Below are 18367 nucleotides of genomic sequence, written 5' to 3'. Positions count from 1 at the left end.
TGTTACAGTAGCATATCAGATGGGGACTGGTCCTAGACTCGACCTGGGATATCCGGTCATGAAAAGGGGTGACTTTCAAACAAGCTCTTCGACTGATTATACTCGACCTTTGCTTGGTCGAGTATGCAAACATCTCGGCCAATTAGGACACTCGGGACGGAACAACATGAAAAATAATAACTAATGTATTTTAAATTTTTAAACGAGATAAAGAAATAGGAAAAAATTTCTTAAATACAAATAAATAGGAAATTTTTCTTAAATACAAATAAATAGAAACAAAAATATTAGTACTAGCAAATGCATACAATAATCAAACCCACTCAACTACTTTGATAACTCCACTCACTCACATGCTACTAATGACAGAGATAGGATTAAGCACGTGGATAAGCCACGAACTCAACTTAATGATAAAGGCAAGTTTCAGCGAATTCTGGTCTGAATTAAGAGGAACTTGCTATCTGATAGATAATATTTCAATCTTTATTTCAATCGTGGGATCATCAGTCTATTGTTTTCGATGTGGACATGGCTGCCTAGTATGATCCTAGCCCTTCTACAAGAGATATGGTTATGTTTATGGAACAAGGAGAGCAATCAGGTCTGGACTCCACTAAGAGAGTTGTGTGTAATGCACAGGTGAAGACTTTGACTCTTAATGCCAACAATAATTTTTAAATGTCGAGGAGGTCAATGTTTATTTTTGTTCTAATGATTGAGTTCATGGATGTTAATATCCTCTCTTGGAATATAAGGGGAGCCATTAGTGTTAAATGTCGTCGCCTTGCACAGTCTATGATTCATAAGGTTAATCCTGCAATTGTGTTTGTCATGGAGACTCATTGTCAATTTCAGAGAGGGGAAAAGTTTTGGGAGTCTATGCATTACAAAGTTGTTGCTATTGAAGAAGCTTCTGGGCATTGTGGCGGGCTTTGGGTTTTTCCTAAGATGGATATTGATTTTTCAATTTTAGTGGTTTCTTCTTTCCATCAAGCTATCACATTTCGTTTGGCTAAAAACAATATGGAGTGGTGATGCTCGACTATCTATGTTAGTCCAGTTCCAGCTACTAGGGAGACTTTGTGGAGGCATCTTGAGGTCACGAGACTCCCCATTACTGTTCCTTGGCTTCTAACTAGGGATTTTAATGAGATCTTGAAACCACCGGAGGTGTGAGGTGGGAATTTTCATGCAACAAGAACAACTAGGTTTTCCTATCTTATGTCTCAATGCAACTTGATGGACTTGGGTTTCATTGGCAATAAGTTTACTTGGTTCAGAAGGCATCATGGTTTGGTTGGTATTTCAAAACATCTTGATAGAGCCGTCACAGATTGTTCTTGGCGAATTGCCTTTCCAGAAGCCTTTGTATAAACTTTCCCTCGTTTCCATTCAGATAATTCTCCTATTCTTATTAGGTGTGGTGGCTTTCCTGTTGACAAGAGAAACAGACCCTTTCACTTTCTAGCTTCTTGGTTATATCATTCTAGTTTTGATGATGTGGTGCTTCTTGCATGGATGAAGGGTAATCATTCTATTATTTGCTCTCTTAGTCATGTTCGAGTTGATGCTCTTACTTTCAATAAGGAAAGCTATAGGAACATCTTTCAGCGGAAAAAAACACATTGAAGCTAGACTTCATGGGGTGGAGAGGAGCCTAGACATTATGTAAACTAACCAACTCATCAACCTTGAAAGAGATCATGATAGAATGTATGGTCAAGTCCTTAAAGAGGAGTAGTTGCTTTGGTATCAGAAATCTAGAGAAAATTGAGTGCGTTTTGGGGATAGAAACACAACATTTTTTCACACCCATATAATAGTTAGAAGGAAGAGAAATCAGATTCAAGGCCTCTACCTTCATAATGGGGATTGATTCACTGATCAGGATGTCCTTAGAATGGATACGCATAATTAGTTCACAAATCTTTTTAGTAATTAAAGGCTTTCAATGGGGCACAACATTGAGATTAATAATATGTCTTGTTTGTTTGAGAGTGGGAAGCATGTGTTGTTGGAGCCGGTGAGTAAAGAGGAGGTTAGGGCTGATGTTTTCCACATGAAATCCTTTACAACACCTGGTCCTAATGGATTTTGAATTGTTCTTTTATAAAAAGTATTGAGATATCATTGGTAACAATCTCTAGAAGTTGGTGAGAGATGCTTTCCACACTAGACAACTTGATCCAACCTTAGTGGAGACTCTTGTTGTGCTAATTCCAAAAAATGATTCTTCGAAGTCGTTTAAAGAGTTTCATCCTATCAGTCTTTGCAATATCACTTATAAGGTTATCACTAAAGTTCTTATCAATAGACTTCGTCCTTTTTTGACTGACCTTATTGGGCCTCTCCGGGGGAGCTTCATCCCAAGAAGGGGCTCAACAGATAATGTCATTCTTGCACAGGAAATCATGCATTACTTCCATCATACAAGGGTGGGGAAAGGTGTGGCTGCCTTTAAACTAGATCTTAAAAAAACTTATGACAGAGTTTGTTAGAATTTCCTCAAACAAACTCTTCAAGATTTTGGTTTCCCCCTGAATGTGGCTCTTATTATCTACTTTATCTATTCTTTGGAATAGATCCAGGTTGGACAGTTTTACTCCTACTCATGGTCTTAGACAAGGAGACCTAATGTCCCATTATCTCTTTGTGTTATGCATGGAGAAGCTTGCTCTTCTTATTAATGAACATTTTATGTAGGGATCTTAGAATCCTATTCACATATTTCGAGGAGGGCCTGCAATCTTTCATGTTTTCTTTGCATATGACATTCTACTGTTCAACAAAGTTAGTAACACCCAGATTAATTTGATGACTGATATTCTGGCCAGTTTCTGCTCAGCTTCAAGGCTTAGTATCAATTTCCACAAATCTAAAGCCATATGCTCTAGGAATGTGACATCCAGGCGAAAGCATGCTTTTGCTAGAATCAGTGGAATTCCCTTTGTGGCCAATTTAGGAAAGTACTTTGGTATTCCTTTGCTACGGGGTAGAGTGAAAGGGGAGGTTTTTGAACCTATCTTAGAGAAAATTCAAAATCGTTTATCCTATTGAAAGTCTAACCTCCTCAACAAAGAGGAGAATGTATGCCTTGCTAAATCTATAATCTTATCCATTCCAATTTACACTATGCAGTGCTTGTGACTCCCAAGTGGAGTCTATGAAAGAATTGACAAAATTACTAAGGATTTATTTGGAACAAAAATGCCTCCTCTATAGAGGTTTACATCTTGTGGAGTGAGAGACTATGACTAATCCTATGAGGCATGATGGCATGAGGATTCAGGAATCCATACTATCAAATACTACCCTTCTTGGAAAGTTAGTGTGGAATCTCATGTATAATGGAGACAAACTTTGGGTTAAGGTTCTGCATCAAAAGTACTTACAAGATGCTTTTGTCATGGATGCTACTACTAGCACTCACTGTTCTTATACATGGAAAGGCATTGTTAAGGCAAAGAATGAGCTCAAAAGAGGGTTTCTTTGGAGGCTGGGTTCGAGGACGATTTCTCTATGGTCTGATCACTGGATGGAGGAGGGTAACCTTTGCAGCCTCGTGGACTATGTCCACATTATTGACACTCAGCTTAGAGTCAAAGATGTTTGGAGCAATGGCATTTGGGATTTATCCATTTACTATACTCCTATGCTAGAGGCTCTAAGACAACTTATTTGTGCTCAACTTAATTGGGGAGTATACTGCTTCTTCGGGCTTCCGATGGTTGGGTGAGAATTATAGGAATTGGGAGATGAATGATAACTATGATTGGATTTGGAAATCTGTCTCAGCGAAAGGTTCAACATTTGTGCTAGTTGATATGCCATAATGTTCTCCCCACCAACCAGCTTCGGGCTCTCTATGGTTTGACTCAATCTCCTGCTTGTGGTAGGTGCTTAGCTATTTGTGAGGACATTTTGCACTACATTCGGGATTATCCTCATTCCCTGAAAGTCTGTTATCGACTTGGCTTTCGACACAAATATCTCTTTAATGTCGAGGATCACATGGTGTGGTTGAAAACTTTTACTTGGGGACATGATGCATATCTGTTTCTGGCAGGGCTATGGTGGATTTGGCAGTGGCGCCATTCTATGGTGTTGGGTGATGATGTTTGGAATATTGACATTATCACTCATAAAATTCGTGTGGAAACTATCCCATCCTCCCTTGATAGTGCTAATGTTGATGAGGCTACCACCACCAAATCAATCCATTACGTTTCATGGGCTCCTCCTCCTTCTGGTTTCATTAAACTAAATGTAGATGGGAGTTGCATGGGTGAAGGACATCTTATCAGCTTTAAAGGGGTGCTTAGAGATACTACAGGTGTTTGGCTTTTGGGCTTCTCAGCATCATACATGGTTTGAGCCTGGCTTGGGAAAAAGGATTTCGTAATATTATCTGTCATTCGGACTCCCTTATGGCAGTTGAGTTGGTGAAGCAGTCTACTATTCCCTAGAGTCATAAATATAGTTGTCCAGCTTGATCACACTTTTAGGGAAGCTAATGGAGTTGCAGATTTCCTAGCCAAGAAAGGAGCTAATGGGTTCTCTGAATCATGGACCACACCACCTGCAGTGTGTGTCCCTTTAGTTGCTGCTGATTCTTCTGGTTGTGTTCACGAGTGCAAGTAGTTGTTTGGCTGCTTTCCTTGTTTGTTCTTTTATTTCCTCTGTAACAAAAAAAGATACGTACACGATATATTTCCGGTTATTTTCCACCTACCATTAAATTTCTTTATTGAATGATGGATAGATCTAGAAAGGGAAGAGTGTAATATTTTTTTATCTATCTTGACCAACAAAGAATAGTTTTTAAACAATTTCAAAGCAAATCCTTACTTCCGTTTGACGCCATCAGATTAGTTTTTACCGTTTTAAGGCGTTTGACATTTGAGGAAAAACAATTGAATGATCACATTAATGGTTTATTATTAACAAAGTATTTGTCTAACAAGGTAAAACCAATTCTCAAATAGATAAAAATATTAAATCCTTACTTTTTTGGAGCTATACTTGATACTTGTTGAGAGTCATATACTCCGAAAATTATTGTTTCTTGCTCATAAATAAGAAAATATCCTTCCAAGATAAAAATATATTAATGGTTCACTATATATATCCGGTTATTTCCTTTTTAAAGGAGAGTATATTGAGTTAAATTTATATGAGTTTACTCCTTTTAATAATTATATTTATATATGAATTTATTTCAAATCATGTCTTTTGACTTATTGGAGATGTGACATATAAACAAACACGGATCAAGTTTTAATCTTTATTGTGAAGATATTTTGAATATTTTATCCTCAAGGAAAAAATCTTATTTAAAATTTATTATCTTTAAAATGGGAAAATTATATATCATGAAATTTAGTAAGTTGAACCGAATCAAATTAATGATGACCCCATTTTTTATTTTAAAAAATCATCTCATTTTAAATGAGATTGATTCTACATGTAATTGTCTATGCATGCATGTATTTACTCATTCTAATTTCATACCCTAAAGATTCACCTTCAACACAATATTCATTGCTCAATCACTCATGTATATCCATCTAGGTTGTTATTATTGAGTTAGACTTATCTTTATTAACTGTCATATAAGTTATGACAAAATATACTAAAAACTTAGAAAATAATAACATTTATGACCTTCAATTTTCATTGAACTTATAATTTTAACATTAAAATACACTACAAAATAGGAGACTTACTCGTTATTATTCAACATGAGAATTTCACAAGAAAACATCAAAACCGACTATACGATATTTATATACTTTATTACCAGTTATATGTTCAAATGCAATATGATATACTTCAGAATATATGACATAATCAAGAGAAATAAAATACTAAGAGTTGGAAACTTATTGGAAAACATAATTACTTTCTCCTGCCACTTGAATCGCCAATCGAGGAAATCCAACGGTAGAAAAAACTACAAAACACCTGCTTTATTTTGGTCATTATCTTGCTTCTGTTATTATAACCAATAAGAGATATGTTCTCCAAATTCCATTTTATCTGTTATCTCAAGCTAATAAAATTATGTTATTTCAATTAAACAATTTAAGTATTTATTGTCATCGTTATTTTTACTTATTATGGACCAAAAACATAGCATGTTATATTATAACAACCTTATGCAAAAGGTAAGACATTTCCTACCAAATTTCTTTTTTCCCTTCTCTCTTACGTTTCAATCATGAACTCCCTCCAATATTTTTGTACCTCCTATTTTATACACGTGTGTATATATACAACACATTCGTATACAAACACAAACGTGTCTATCTAGTATATATATGCACTAGTTGCTGTTTTGTTCTGTTCTATCTCTTGTAGGTTCGCGTGTCTTGAAACTTGTTGAGTCATAACATAATGGAGAACATGAAGATAGAGTACGGCAAAGACAAAGAGAACGTGAAAGGTGAAAACTTTGAGCAAAAGGGTGTCCCAATTCATAGCCAAGTTCAGAAAATCAAGCAAGAATCATCTGAGAAAATCGTGGACCGCTCGCCGTGGCAGCCCGAGATCCGACCGGTTTTCCGAGATCTAAACCGCCAGGTTTCACGGTCACGTTTGGGGATTTCCGGCAGACCAATTTCGGTCGGTGACTCATAGTTTGCAGTTTTGTTTACTGTCAGTTTGCGAGTTGGTTTTTGTAGTGTAATCGAGAAAGACTCCGGAACATACTGGCCCGGAATTATTTCATTTCCATCTTCCCATCCAAAACCTAAGTCCAGTATATATATGTGCAGATTGTAGAGAGAGGTCTTGTGCGCTTCCCCTGCTCTGTGTTTTCTTCTGTTTTTTTCCTCAGAATATTTAGCTATATTCTCCCCTTTCTTGTAAATATAGTATATTTAAGGTTTTCTAGCTTTGGGTTTTAATCTTTTGCTCCAATTTTGTTCCATGAACTTCATGCATTTCTCAGTTTTTGAGTAATTCAGACTTCAGTTTCAGTCAGTTGTTTGCATAATTAGATCCTCAATTGAAGTATTACATGGCCTATTGATATGGACATGAAGGTTTTTGAAATCTATACTCTACTCATAAAAGATAAAAAGTGAAAACAAAGCAGAAATGAAATGAATGCTTTTATTTTCAAATTGATCAAATACTATCCACTTGTGGTTCTAAATTTGGTATTCCACGGGAGAAACTTTTTCTTAGTTGAATATTTCAAAGTCAATAAAAGTTTACCAGGAATCTAGAATGGCGTTTTTATTCATGCATATTTTCATTTGCATTCAAATTAAAGGTGTGGTTTGAATTTGATATCACGTTCAAACAAATAATTCTGTATTCGTGAATAGGTACCAGAAAACATTAACAACAATAATAATGGCGAAAAGGGGAACTTTATTCTAACACCATTGGTAATGTTTTTGCGTACCCTCCACCCAATAACGATTCTATATTGTCCATGATAGAACGGTAACTTTATTCTAACACCAATTGTTAAATGAATCTAATATCTATATGATCTTAGCATAAAGATTTATGCATACTTATTATATAATGCATTATTCATTTCAATACATAAAAGTAAACAAAAGAAGTACGAATTTTTAAGATGGAAACTAGATATAAAGTAAACTTCAATATATATTTCAGAACAAAAGATTAACCTGTAATCATGGTGACTTTAGTTTATAGAAAATTGACTTTTTCTGGATAAAGAATCTAGAATATTAGAATTCGCTTGGCTGATACCTTATATAACTTACTCTAATGCGTTTCTTATAGTCAAAATGTTTTGATGAGAGGAGGGAAATTGTATAGGTGGCAGTGTTATAAAACTCGGCTCGAACCGACTGGTCGGGCCGGTTCAATCATGAACTGGATATCTAACCGGTTTGAACATCTCATTTTACCGGTTTTGTATCCAATCGGGTTGACTTAGTCAGTTTAAGCCTAAAACTAGTGACTCGGGTGGTTGGACTGGCCGAGTCAACTAAAAAAATATTTTTTTAAACACAACCAAATTGATATAGTTTTCCATTGAAAAACAAATATTTTTAACTTATTTGTAGTTATGTTTGTCATTTGTTAGTTTACATTATAACAAAATCTTCATTGTTTAATTAAATTTTAAACTTATTGTATGTTTTTGTTGCAGTTAAAACATAGTTCATATGTTGTTTGATAATGTTATCAACTTACTTGTGTCATTTTATAGTAGTGAAATATTCTTTTTTGTTGCTAAATTAGGCATGATAATGTTTTTAAATTTTGAGTATACCATTATTAAATATTGTTACGCAATATTATAAAAAACTTAGAATTTTTAATGCAAACTGAGTTAACCGATCTAACCATTGACCCATTGGTTACGTTGAACCAGTGATTCATTGACTCAATACTCTGATCGAGTTATTGACCGATCCGAGTTTAATAACACTAAAGAGTTCCGAATTTAATAACACTAAAGAGTGATATTAAACTCGGACCGATCAATGACTCGATCGGGATACTGGGTCAATGAGTCACTGGTTCAAACAGTGTGTCAATGGTTGGATCGGTTAACTTGGTTTGCATTAAATTTTTAAAATATTCATAATATTACATAACAATATTTAATATATGCTCAAAATTTAAAAACATTATCATGCCTAATTAAACAATAAAAAAAGAACATTTTACTACTATAAAATGACACAAGTAAGTTGATAACATCATCAAACAACATTTGAACTATGTTTTAACTACAACAAAAATATACAATAAGTTTAATTAAACAATGAAGATTTTGTTAAAATGTAAACTAACAAATGACCAACATAACTACAAATAAGTTAAAAATATTTGTTTTTCCACTAAAAAAACGACATCAATTTGGTTGTTTTTTAAAAAAATATTTTTTTGATTGACTCGGCCAGTTCGACCACCTGAATCACTAGTTTTATATTTAAACTGACCAAGTCAAACTGATTGGATGCAAAACCAGTTATATGAGAGACTGAGGACAATTATATGTATGGTTCACGATTGAACCGGTCAGACCAGCCAGTTCGAGCCGAGTTTTATAACATTGTGTACAACTTCTTAAATTTTAAGTTAATATTTTGATATATCATATCTCATAACTCTGCCAATTAAAAACTTCTATCCGGTGGAACAAAATAAATTCATTTTTTGATATATCATATCTCATAAATCCTTTAAAATAAAAAATAAATTAAAAACTTCTATACGGTGGAACAAAATATCTCTCATCCCTTCGAGTATAATTTTGTTACTAAGAACTTTCCTAAAAAATACACAATGTTCAATTTCTAAACCCAAATTGTTGCACTACAAAAACACAAAATTATTTGCTACTGTTTTTTAATATATCAGCAGTTTAACTGCCACAAGTCAAATTTGTGACTGTTCCATCCAATGTTATTAAAACCAATTTGTTATTAAGTGTTGTGCTGGCTAAGCATCAAAACCGGTGTAAAATGGAGAAAAACCAGTGAACCGTGTCAAAACCGGTAAACCGGCCGGAATTTGATTGAACCGACCGGTTCATACATGTAATTTTAAAGAACCTCACATAGGCACATACCACATACAATTAGAAGATGAAGATGATGCACAACTAATAACTACAACCCTCATCTGATGACATTGGTATGTTTTTTATTGCATTGTCAGTTTTGGTTCTAATAACTAATTTATTTTATTGTTAAATTGTATGAAAATTGATGTATGAAAAAATGATATTGTTGTAGATCTATTAAATTTAGAAGATGATGATGATGCACAACTCAACCCTGTGGAAAATGTGAACATAGTTGAAGACAACTTTAGTCAAGCTTTGGACTTAAATGGTGAATAAATGGAACCTCAACATTAGTCAAGCTTTGGACTTAAATGGTGAAGAAATGGAACCTCAATATGAAACAACTTTGACTCTTTGGTGTTAAAGTTTTAAATATATAATATGTTTTATAAACTGAGTTATGAACTTGCGTCATATGTTTCGAGTTTGTTAAGTAAGACAAGTACTTGTGGATTACTATTTGTATTTGTAATTTAGACTTTAGATTTATTAAAGTTATTTGTTTATGAGAATTCTTACTTTGACTATAAATATGGATTATAAATTTGAGTATCTACATATTAGATAATTTTTGTTACAGGTTTACACATATATATAAGCATGTATGTCTGGTTTAACCTGTTTAATCCCATGCGGTTTAATTACTGAACCACTGGTTGAACCACTAAACCAGTACCCTCACCGGTTTGATGATCGGTCCGGTTTTAATAACATTTGTTCCATCCTGGCCATAAAACCAGTGTTGTTAAAACCATACCGGTTATCAAACCGGTCAGGGTACTGGTATAGTGATACAGTGATTCAACTGGTGGTTCAGTAATTAAACCGCATGCCGGTTAAACTGGACATACCTACTTATATTTATATATATAAAGACATATAACAAAAAAATTCCAAATAGGTAGATACTCAAATTTATAATCCATATTTATAATCTACTCAAAATTGACATAAACAAACAACTTTAAGTCTTTAACAAATTCAAAGTCTAAATTACAAAACATATATTAATCCAAAAGTATCACTTAACAACCGCAAAATATAAATAAATAACACAAGATCACAACTCACCCTACAAAACAAATAAATTTGGAGTTTTAATATTTAACATCAAGGAGTCAAAGTTGTCTTATCGATATTATATTTTTCCATCAAATCCTATTTTCAGACACTACTCCAAGATTACAGAAATGTCATTGAGATTACGCAAGAATCTTAGGAACCAAAAAATGTTATCTATATATGCCTCGGAAATATGTGCCTTGAAGTGTTGAAGGAGGGTTGGAAAGATGAGTCACCTTGTAATGAGTTTTTAAGTTTTTTTATAAAAAAAATATATGTGTATAAATTGGCCAGTTTAGTAAAATACCGGCCAATTTTGACCGGTTTTTGACCTGTTTTGACCGATTTTGATACTTAACCGGTTCAACACCTGTACCGTACCAGTTAGGGATCCGGTTCACCAGTTTTCCAGTTGAACCAGCCGGTATGAAATGGTTTTTACAACATTGCATAAAACTCATAACTTTTTGGAAGTTGTGATGCAAACTCATGTATGACTATCTCCAATAAAAGTTGTTCTGTGTTAGGAAGCCTATCCATCTTCCTGTCAAATCATGTGTTTCATGTGTGAAAGGCACCCAAATTCCTTCATTAATACTTTTTTGTATAGTGAAAAATATCTCTTACTATATAATAAAGAATTAATATATTTCGGATACACCAATGTTTCCACCTTACTTCTAAAAATTGAATATTTAATCTAATATAATATATGATGATCTAAATAAATTTTATATCATTAAACCAACATTTCATTATTATTGCTCCACAAGATATATTATATGGCATGATAAGAATGTAAGAAAACTAAGGGAAGTGTAGGGATGGCAACGGGCACGGGCGGACACGAGTAGTAGTTACCCGCTACCCGTTTTAAAATAGGAGAATATTACCCATACCTGTCCATACCCATACGGGTACCCGTGTGCGGGTATTTACGTGTATTTTTGGGTACCCGTGGGTACAATGGGTATCCGTCGGTTTCCTATATTATAAATGAATTTTTAATTTTTTTACTTCTATTATGTTTGAAATGAGATAAAACTTAATTATTTTTGTACCTTTTGATTGAATGTGTCTATTTGTGTGATTTTTTGTTATCATTTCCTTAACAAAAAGTATATATTTTCTTTATAAAACATGTGTGTTTCTACACATGTAATAATATTTGTAAGGTGTTTCACCACCAAACTCAATAAAATATGTAAACAAAGTAAAAGGAAAAAATATACATAGTGTAATGAATGTAGAATAATGTACTTTTTATTTTAATTAAATGTAATATATTAATCATACAAATAACGGGTACCCGCGGGCACGGGTACCATAATACTCGTACCCGCTCGTTTGTACTACAAGTATTTTTAAAAATCCATTTGTAATACCTGCGGGTACCCGTTTGTGACCCGTATCCATACGAGTTTTACCTGCAGGTACTCACGGGTACGTTTTTTTTTGCCGTCGATAATAAATGAAGCAGTGACTACAACTCTCATGTTTTTACTGGACTTTTCACATCTATTGGAAAAATTTTCAACTCCAAGAGATGAAGTTTATAGGTCACTCCCTTTTGACGAAATCTAAAATCTTCTCAAATACAAACCTCCAATATGAATTATCAAGGGTTTCTTGTTGGAGAAATTCCTTCTCCATCCGAAATCCATAGAGTGAATGCGGAAGTCCTTATGACCATGGCTTTGTTCCCACAACCGAATGTGTATGCCCATACATACACCCAAATGGAACATCCATGGTCCAGACCGAAGAAACCCCAAATGAGTTCATGGTGAAGAAGAAGAACATACCTTGTTGAGCCATTTCCGGGATCTCGAAGGTATGAGGGTGCGATGATCTTCCAGATGATAGAGCGCCTTACGGTTTTCCTTTAGTTCTCTCTAGAGGGGAATGAGAGAATACCTTAGTTTCTGAAAAGTGTTCCTTAGGGAGAGAATGCCTTAGCTCTTTTTGGTTATGAGGAGAAACCTCACCCTTATACCTAATGAGCCTTATGGATGGGTGGATAGTGTTATCCTATCCTGGATAACACTATTCTCATCCTACCTTATTCTCCTTAACCTTAACACCTGAAAACCTGTTGCTCTACAAATGGGGACCATAACCCATAAAAGTAACCCCGTAGTGGTTACTACTTTAGTTGCAATAATTCTGATTCAGTCCCTTCATCAAATCAGAAATTGCCTGAAGGTATCTACACTTATTATTATTTCATGACACATATGCCCTTAGCCACCAAATTAATTACTTAAGATCATTTTATATTTTGGCTAATTACATAATGGCCATAACACAATTATAGAATTATATTTGTGACCCATAAATTGTCAGAAATTCCAACAATAGAAAGCCAAGATGCATGAAAAGGGAAAGACAAACATGATCAGGTACTTTTGCAAAAAAATTAACATCAACATGACACAATTTTTTTTAAGGCATGGGACAATATTTTTAATGACAAAGGTAGATGCTATAGATTTATTTAGGGCTGTAAGAAATAGAGTACAACATTATTTGAAAACAATTTATTTATTGATAAGCATACTCATGCAGAAAAGCTTGAGTGCTCACATCTTTGTCTACACGTGTTTGAGACTATTGTTAAAATAGTTATTTTTTTTGTTAAGTGAAAATTTTATTAAAAAGAACAAAAATTACAAATAGGAAAAAATAAATATACAATTCTCGAAAATGAGATGATAAAAATATTACATGGTTCAAAAGAGATCCACTAAAATCCAATCTAACAAAACAACAATAATAATAGCACTCCAAGTATAAAATTGAATTAGAGATCTACTAAAACCAAAATATAATTGCACCTTTATATTTACCTTTAATCCAAAATGATGATTTTTGTTTACCTTTGTGTTAACTTATGTGAAGGGTATGGAGTTAAACTAAGGCGATTTGCAAATTCGTTAATTAATTGTAATGATATCATTCATCATATCATACTTAGTGACTTAAATCTATGAAAACAATCAACACGTATTTATACATGTTAATCTCTGAGGCAAGTGTACATTAGAAAAATAAGATAATTAGTTCTCCAATCCATAATTTTCCACTACAATTTACTCTTTTAAATTCATTATTGTCATGTTAGGATAAAGTATTAACCCCTACAAGAATTTAAAGTGAGATTAACTATTGTCTAGTAAAAACACACCATTTGTGCAAGAGTGGGCCAATCATAAGATCGCTAAAACAATGGCTTTAGATCTCAAATATGGTCCGTTCGTAAATAATAGACTTCAAACTATTTGTATTAATAATGTTATTGTTTTAAGACTAGTTGACTACATATTTTTCTTATAACATAATAATTATAAGACTATTTAAGTAGGGTAAATAGATTTTTTGTAATCTAAGACTTTATTATCTCATGAATCCTATTTTTTCCTATAAAAAATACAATGGAGAAACTTTAATAATTATTGATGAATTGATTGTAATTAAAATTGGTGATTCGCTTTGTCTAAATGCATGACATCTTCAAAAGGGCGGTTTACTGTATTATACTATAGTGAAATTTGAGAATAGTATATATATATGTAGCCCCATCTTTATAAGGGAATAGGTTATTTCTATGACATTAAGTATTTGGATGTGTCTTAATGTAATAATAAAGTTGTTTGTCTTATAATTTACAAGTAAAAAATTCTATGAATAAATTCTTCAGTTACAAGGATATGATAGTATGTACTTATCATCCTCAAAACCTATTAAATAGAAATCCCATACATTAGGCTATCAAATTTATTAAATAAAACTAATTAAAATAATTTAATTAATAAATTTTGACACAAAAAGGAGAATATAAAATTCTAAGTAATAAACAAATTTTAAATTTCTTTTTGTATTATGTACATATACCGAAGGTTCATCCTATTAGGAAGTAAGTACAGCTGGCTCACCTCATTCTTTTAATTAGTTTTGAAATGATACATTAATATTATATCAGAATGAAATAATAACTTATTTTATGTTGTTATTGACTAAAATATATCACTTCGTCATCGATCAAATGTAAGTCTTTCGCCTCATATAATATATTTTTATAAATGAGACATGTTGGAAGTAATTCTCACATCTCCTCCCTCATTTTACTAGGCACTATTCAAATAGTTATTGGATTATTTCCTTTATTGCTTATTGATTTTGAAATATCCCATTAATACATCGACCAAAACCTTCCCAATTTATCTCTCTCTTCAAAATTGACTTTATTTTACCATGTTCACAAGAGGGAGGTCGATCAATTATGTTCCATCAACTTGTGAATCTCTTGTAGTAGCCACAAGTTTCAATGAATGTTATACTCACTTTTAGAAATCTCCATTTTCCAAGTGAATCCATCATAACAAGTCCTTTAGACTTCAGATGTTGTTATTATTGAGTTGAGAACCCAACTCAAAGGGTAGTACTATCTAAGGGGCAACTCCAATGCCCTTATCATGAGGCTCAATTAAAAGCCGAACATGTGGGATATGAGCTTAAAGATTGTCTTAGGGTGACTTCGGGTCATCTAATTTGGGATTTTGCTTAAACTTGAAGAACAAGATAGCACCATGATACTCCCTACACTCGAGTTGTTAGATAATGAACTCTCATATAAATAGGGTGCAGCAGACACATGATTTGGGAGGACTCTAGTAATGGTTTTGATGAAGAGTTAGATGATGTATATGCCTTGTCTCGTCTTATGAAGACTCTTTCTGCATCTAGTATAGGTAAAACATACTCATTTCCGTTAGACCTAATTAACTCATGGAAATTATACAAGCCATGACACTAAAACACTAGAAAACCTTCATGTCATTGACACACAAAGTAAATACATCATTACGTATGGAGATCACTTGTCTTCAATTGTATCCCATTTTATGTCACAAGTCAATCATATATTAACACGTGGATAAAATAAAAATTTAAAAGCAAAAGGTAATAAGATGAAGCAATCTTATTGTTTTAAGACATGAAATGAAATATTATTTGAGACATGTGATATGTTTGGACTTGTGATCTCCATCTCCCTCTCTGCAACACTTGGCAACCAAAATTCTTCTAAAACTGCAAATGGATATCTTAAAAAGAATTAAAAAGGGATTTTAAAAAAGAATTAAAAAGGAAAAATACACAACTGTATGAAACCTTTTATCGTAAAAATAACAATACCCTGTGTGAAATGAAAGCAAAACAATTATCTCGCCATATTTTTATACTATCCACTCATTCACTGATTAACTAAAACATAATCTAATAAATTGTACAAAATAAGAATAAAATGTATAAAAGCAATTATCTCACCACCTCTATCCACCTAACTTAAAAGCCAAGTTCACATATCATTTTCCTTTCCAGAAAATAGCCGGTCCGATGATCGTTCTCCCACGTCATCTTTATTAAACTCAGTAACCTTCTTTGATATGTTGGAACCCGCTCTACTCATCCAACGAAACATTCTCCGATCCGACTGGTCCAACCGCTCGAGATTGTTCCTCCCACAGCCACTGCCAACACTTCGTGTCCTATAACCCCTCCTCTCACTACTCTCGGGTGTGAAAGCTACGCCTAAACTCTTCGTGCGGCTAAGCGTTGACGTCACCAATTGATTCCTCACCTCCTCCGGCAACCTCAACGTGAACCTCTCCAAATTCTCACCGCGTTGAACCAGCGAGTGAGAGCGTGGAAGCAAATTCGTGAATCTAAACCCAGTTGACCTTGATCTACGTGGACGGTTCTGATTAACCGAATTGTTATTACTCAACTTCGGAGACTCCTTCATCACTGTACCTTGTCTTCCACTGAATTCATCAACGTGGACCGGGTCCGGTTCCGGGTCGGTTTGATCCGGAAGTTGAATCGTCATAAAGGGAACAACTTCGCTTGGTGTGGAAACAAGGTTGGCGCGACAAACAGGGCATGTGGAGTGATTAACTAACCAAGCATCGATGCATTCAGCGTGAAACACGTGGTTACAAACTGGGATCAAACGCAGTTTTTCATCGTCTTGAAACTCGTTTAAGCACACGGCGCATTCTAGCGTGGCCATTCCTATCTTGAGGCTCTTCACGGTGGAGTATATGAAGGTTGGGAAGGTTTCAATTATCTCCCGGTCTAGGCCACGTGGCCGGTGGTTACTTCCGATAATTGGGATCGAAAGGTCGTGTCTTCCTCTCATTCTTCGCTCTGTGCACTGGCGAGTGTAGACAGAAACGAAACCCAATAGTACGAACACAACGACCAGGATCACGAGGGCCATGACCATAGATTTATTGAACTGGACATTGGAAATAGTATTGTCAGGTGGAGGAGGTGTCAGTGTGTTTGGTAACTGTGCGGTTGCCGGCGGTGGAAACTGTATAAGAATAAAAAGTAGTAATAGTAGAGGAAGAACATGATGAAGATTGAAGTGGAGGTTGAGTGGTAGTGTGGTAATGGAAGGAATGGGAGAAGAGTCTGTGTGAGTGGACATAGCTGAAGATTTGAATTGGATCATATCAGAGTTCAGGTGGGTTTGTTTGCTGTGTAAACAAGCAAAGAATTTTGGTGGTTCTATCGTTGATGATTAAGAGTAGGTGGCCACTGATTGCTCTCATGTTCTTTTTTCATAATATTAATGATGATTTGGTTGTTAAGTGAAGCAAGGTATGAGCAAAAGATATGCACAAACAATTACATAAGGCACCACACTTCGGCGCTTTTTTTTAATGGGGTGGCCGTGGGGACAACTTGTGAATTAAGAGAGAGAAAAACGGTGACAGATGGAGTTCTTAAATTCTTATTCACTTGTTTGAATAGGTTTATAACTTTATATGATTTTTTCTCCTCTTTAGATCTAAATAAGTAAATATCATATATTTATTTAGATTAATAATAATCTATATATAAAATAGTGAATCATATTCTTACTCATATTTTCTTATATAACTAACAAGATGTCGTTTTAGTGGTATAAGACTTCACTAAATTTCAATATAATAATGATTTAATTTATTTAAGTGACATTTATTTGAATGAGCAACCACGAACTTCGAAATAAATAGTTCATTGCATATAAATTGGAGATACACTACGAAAAAAAATATTCACATTTAAAAATATGTATAGATATCCAAAACATTCTCTTAGTTTTCACTTAATATATAAATCACTAATGTATTTAACAATTGTATTTAACTTTTCAATAGTTTGTCATTGAAATATTTACTAAAAAAAGAATGATTGAATTTGGGATAAAAATGTTTGATACTTATGGTATAGAATTTTCACACTGTTCTAAAACCATTTGTTATTTATCTATATTGTTTTTATTAGAGTCAATAAATATTAATATAAATAATAGATGATATAAGATATTATAAAAAATTTGAAAAAACTTTTATATTATTAGTAAAAATTTAAGAGATTGTAACTTTGCCAACAGCACAAGGCAACTTGTTTCCTTTTTAAGATGAAAAAGGAATAGATTGTAACTTTAAGTAAATATCATTTTGTTTATATTTTTCTTTTTTATTTAACTTAATGAAAATAAAATATTTTTAAATGAAAGAGATGTCATAATATAATTTTCAATTACATATACACAAAAATAAAAAATATTTCATTTCTAATTTTAATTAACTTTGCAATTAATAATCTAACACATCCACTTTTCACATTTTCTATTTGTTAAAGTATTGTTACTTATTAGTTAATACTTCCTTATGATAA

General features: G+C 33.5%; 2 protein-coding genes across 2 annotated transcripts; one reads left to right on the top strand and one right to left on the bottom strand.

Moving 5' to 3' along the window:
- Positions 3254 to 4644, top strand: LOC109330862. The gene is made up of 3 exons (XM_019565134.1): positions 3254 to 3730; positions 3856 to 4371; positions 4492 to 4644. Exons 1-3 carry the CDS (start codon positions 3254 to 3256, stop codon positions 4642 to 4644), a joined length of 1146 nt encoding a protein of 381 aa, XP_019420679.1.
- Positions 15820 to 17416, bottom strand: LOC109330733 (RING-H2 finger protein ATL11-like). Its single transcript, XM_019565015.1, has one exon. The coding sequence runs from the start codon at positions 17151 to 17153 to the stop codon at positions 15993 to 15995; it is 1161 nt and encodes a 386-aa protein (XP_019420560.1). The 5' UTR covers positions 17154 to 17416; the 3' UTR covers positions 15820 to 15992.

The sequence above is a fragment of the Lupinus angustifolius genome, chromosome LG17 (assembly GCF_001865875.1).
Source record: "Lupinus angustifolius cultivar Tanjil chromosome LG17, LupAngTanjil_v1.0, whole genome shotgun sequence".
Classification (NCBI taxonomy): domain Eukaryota; kingdom Viridiplantae; phylum Streptophyta; class Magnoliopsida; order Fabales; family Fabaceae; genus Lupinus; species Lupinus angustifolius.
This window is presented reverse-complemented; position numbering and strand designations above follow the sequence as displayed.

Coding starts and splice junctions, on each gene's coding strand:
- LOC109330862 (XM_019565134.1), top strand. CDS start 3,254: ATGACTAATCCTATGAGGCATGATGGCATGAGGATTCAGGAATCCATA. Junction 3,731..3,855: donor GCTTCTTCGGGCTTCCGATG/GTTGGGTGAGAA, acceptor CCCACCAACCAG/CTTCGGGCTCTCTATGGTTT. Junction 4,372..4,491: donor GCTTCTCAGCATCATACATG/GTTTGAGCCTGG, acceptor ATAGTTGTCCAG/CTTGATCACACTTTTAGGGA.
- LOC109330733 (XM_019565015.1), bottom strand. CDS start 17,153: ATGATCCAATTCAAATCTTCAGCTATGTCCACTCACACAGACTCTTCT.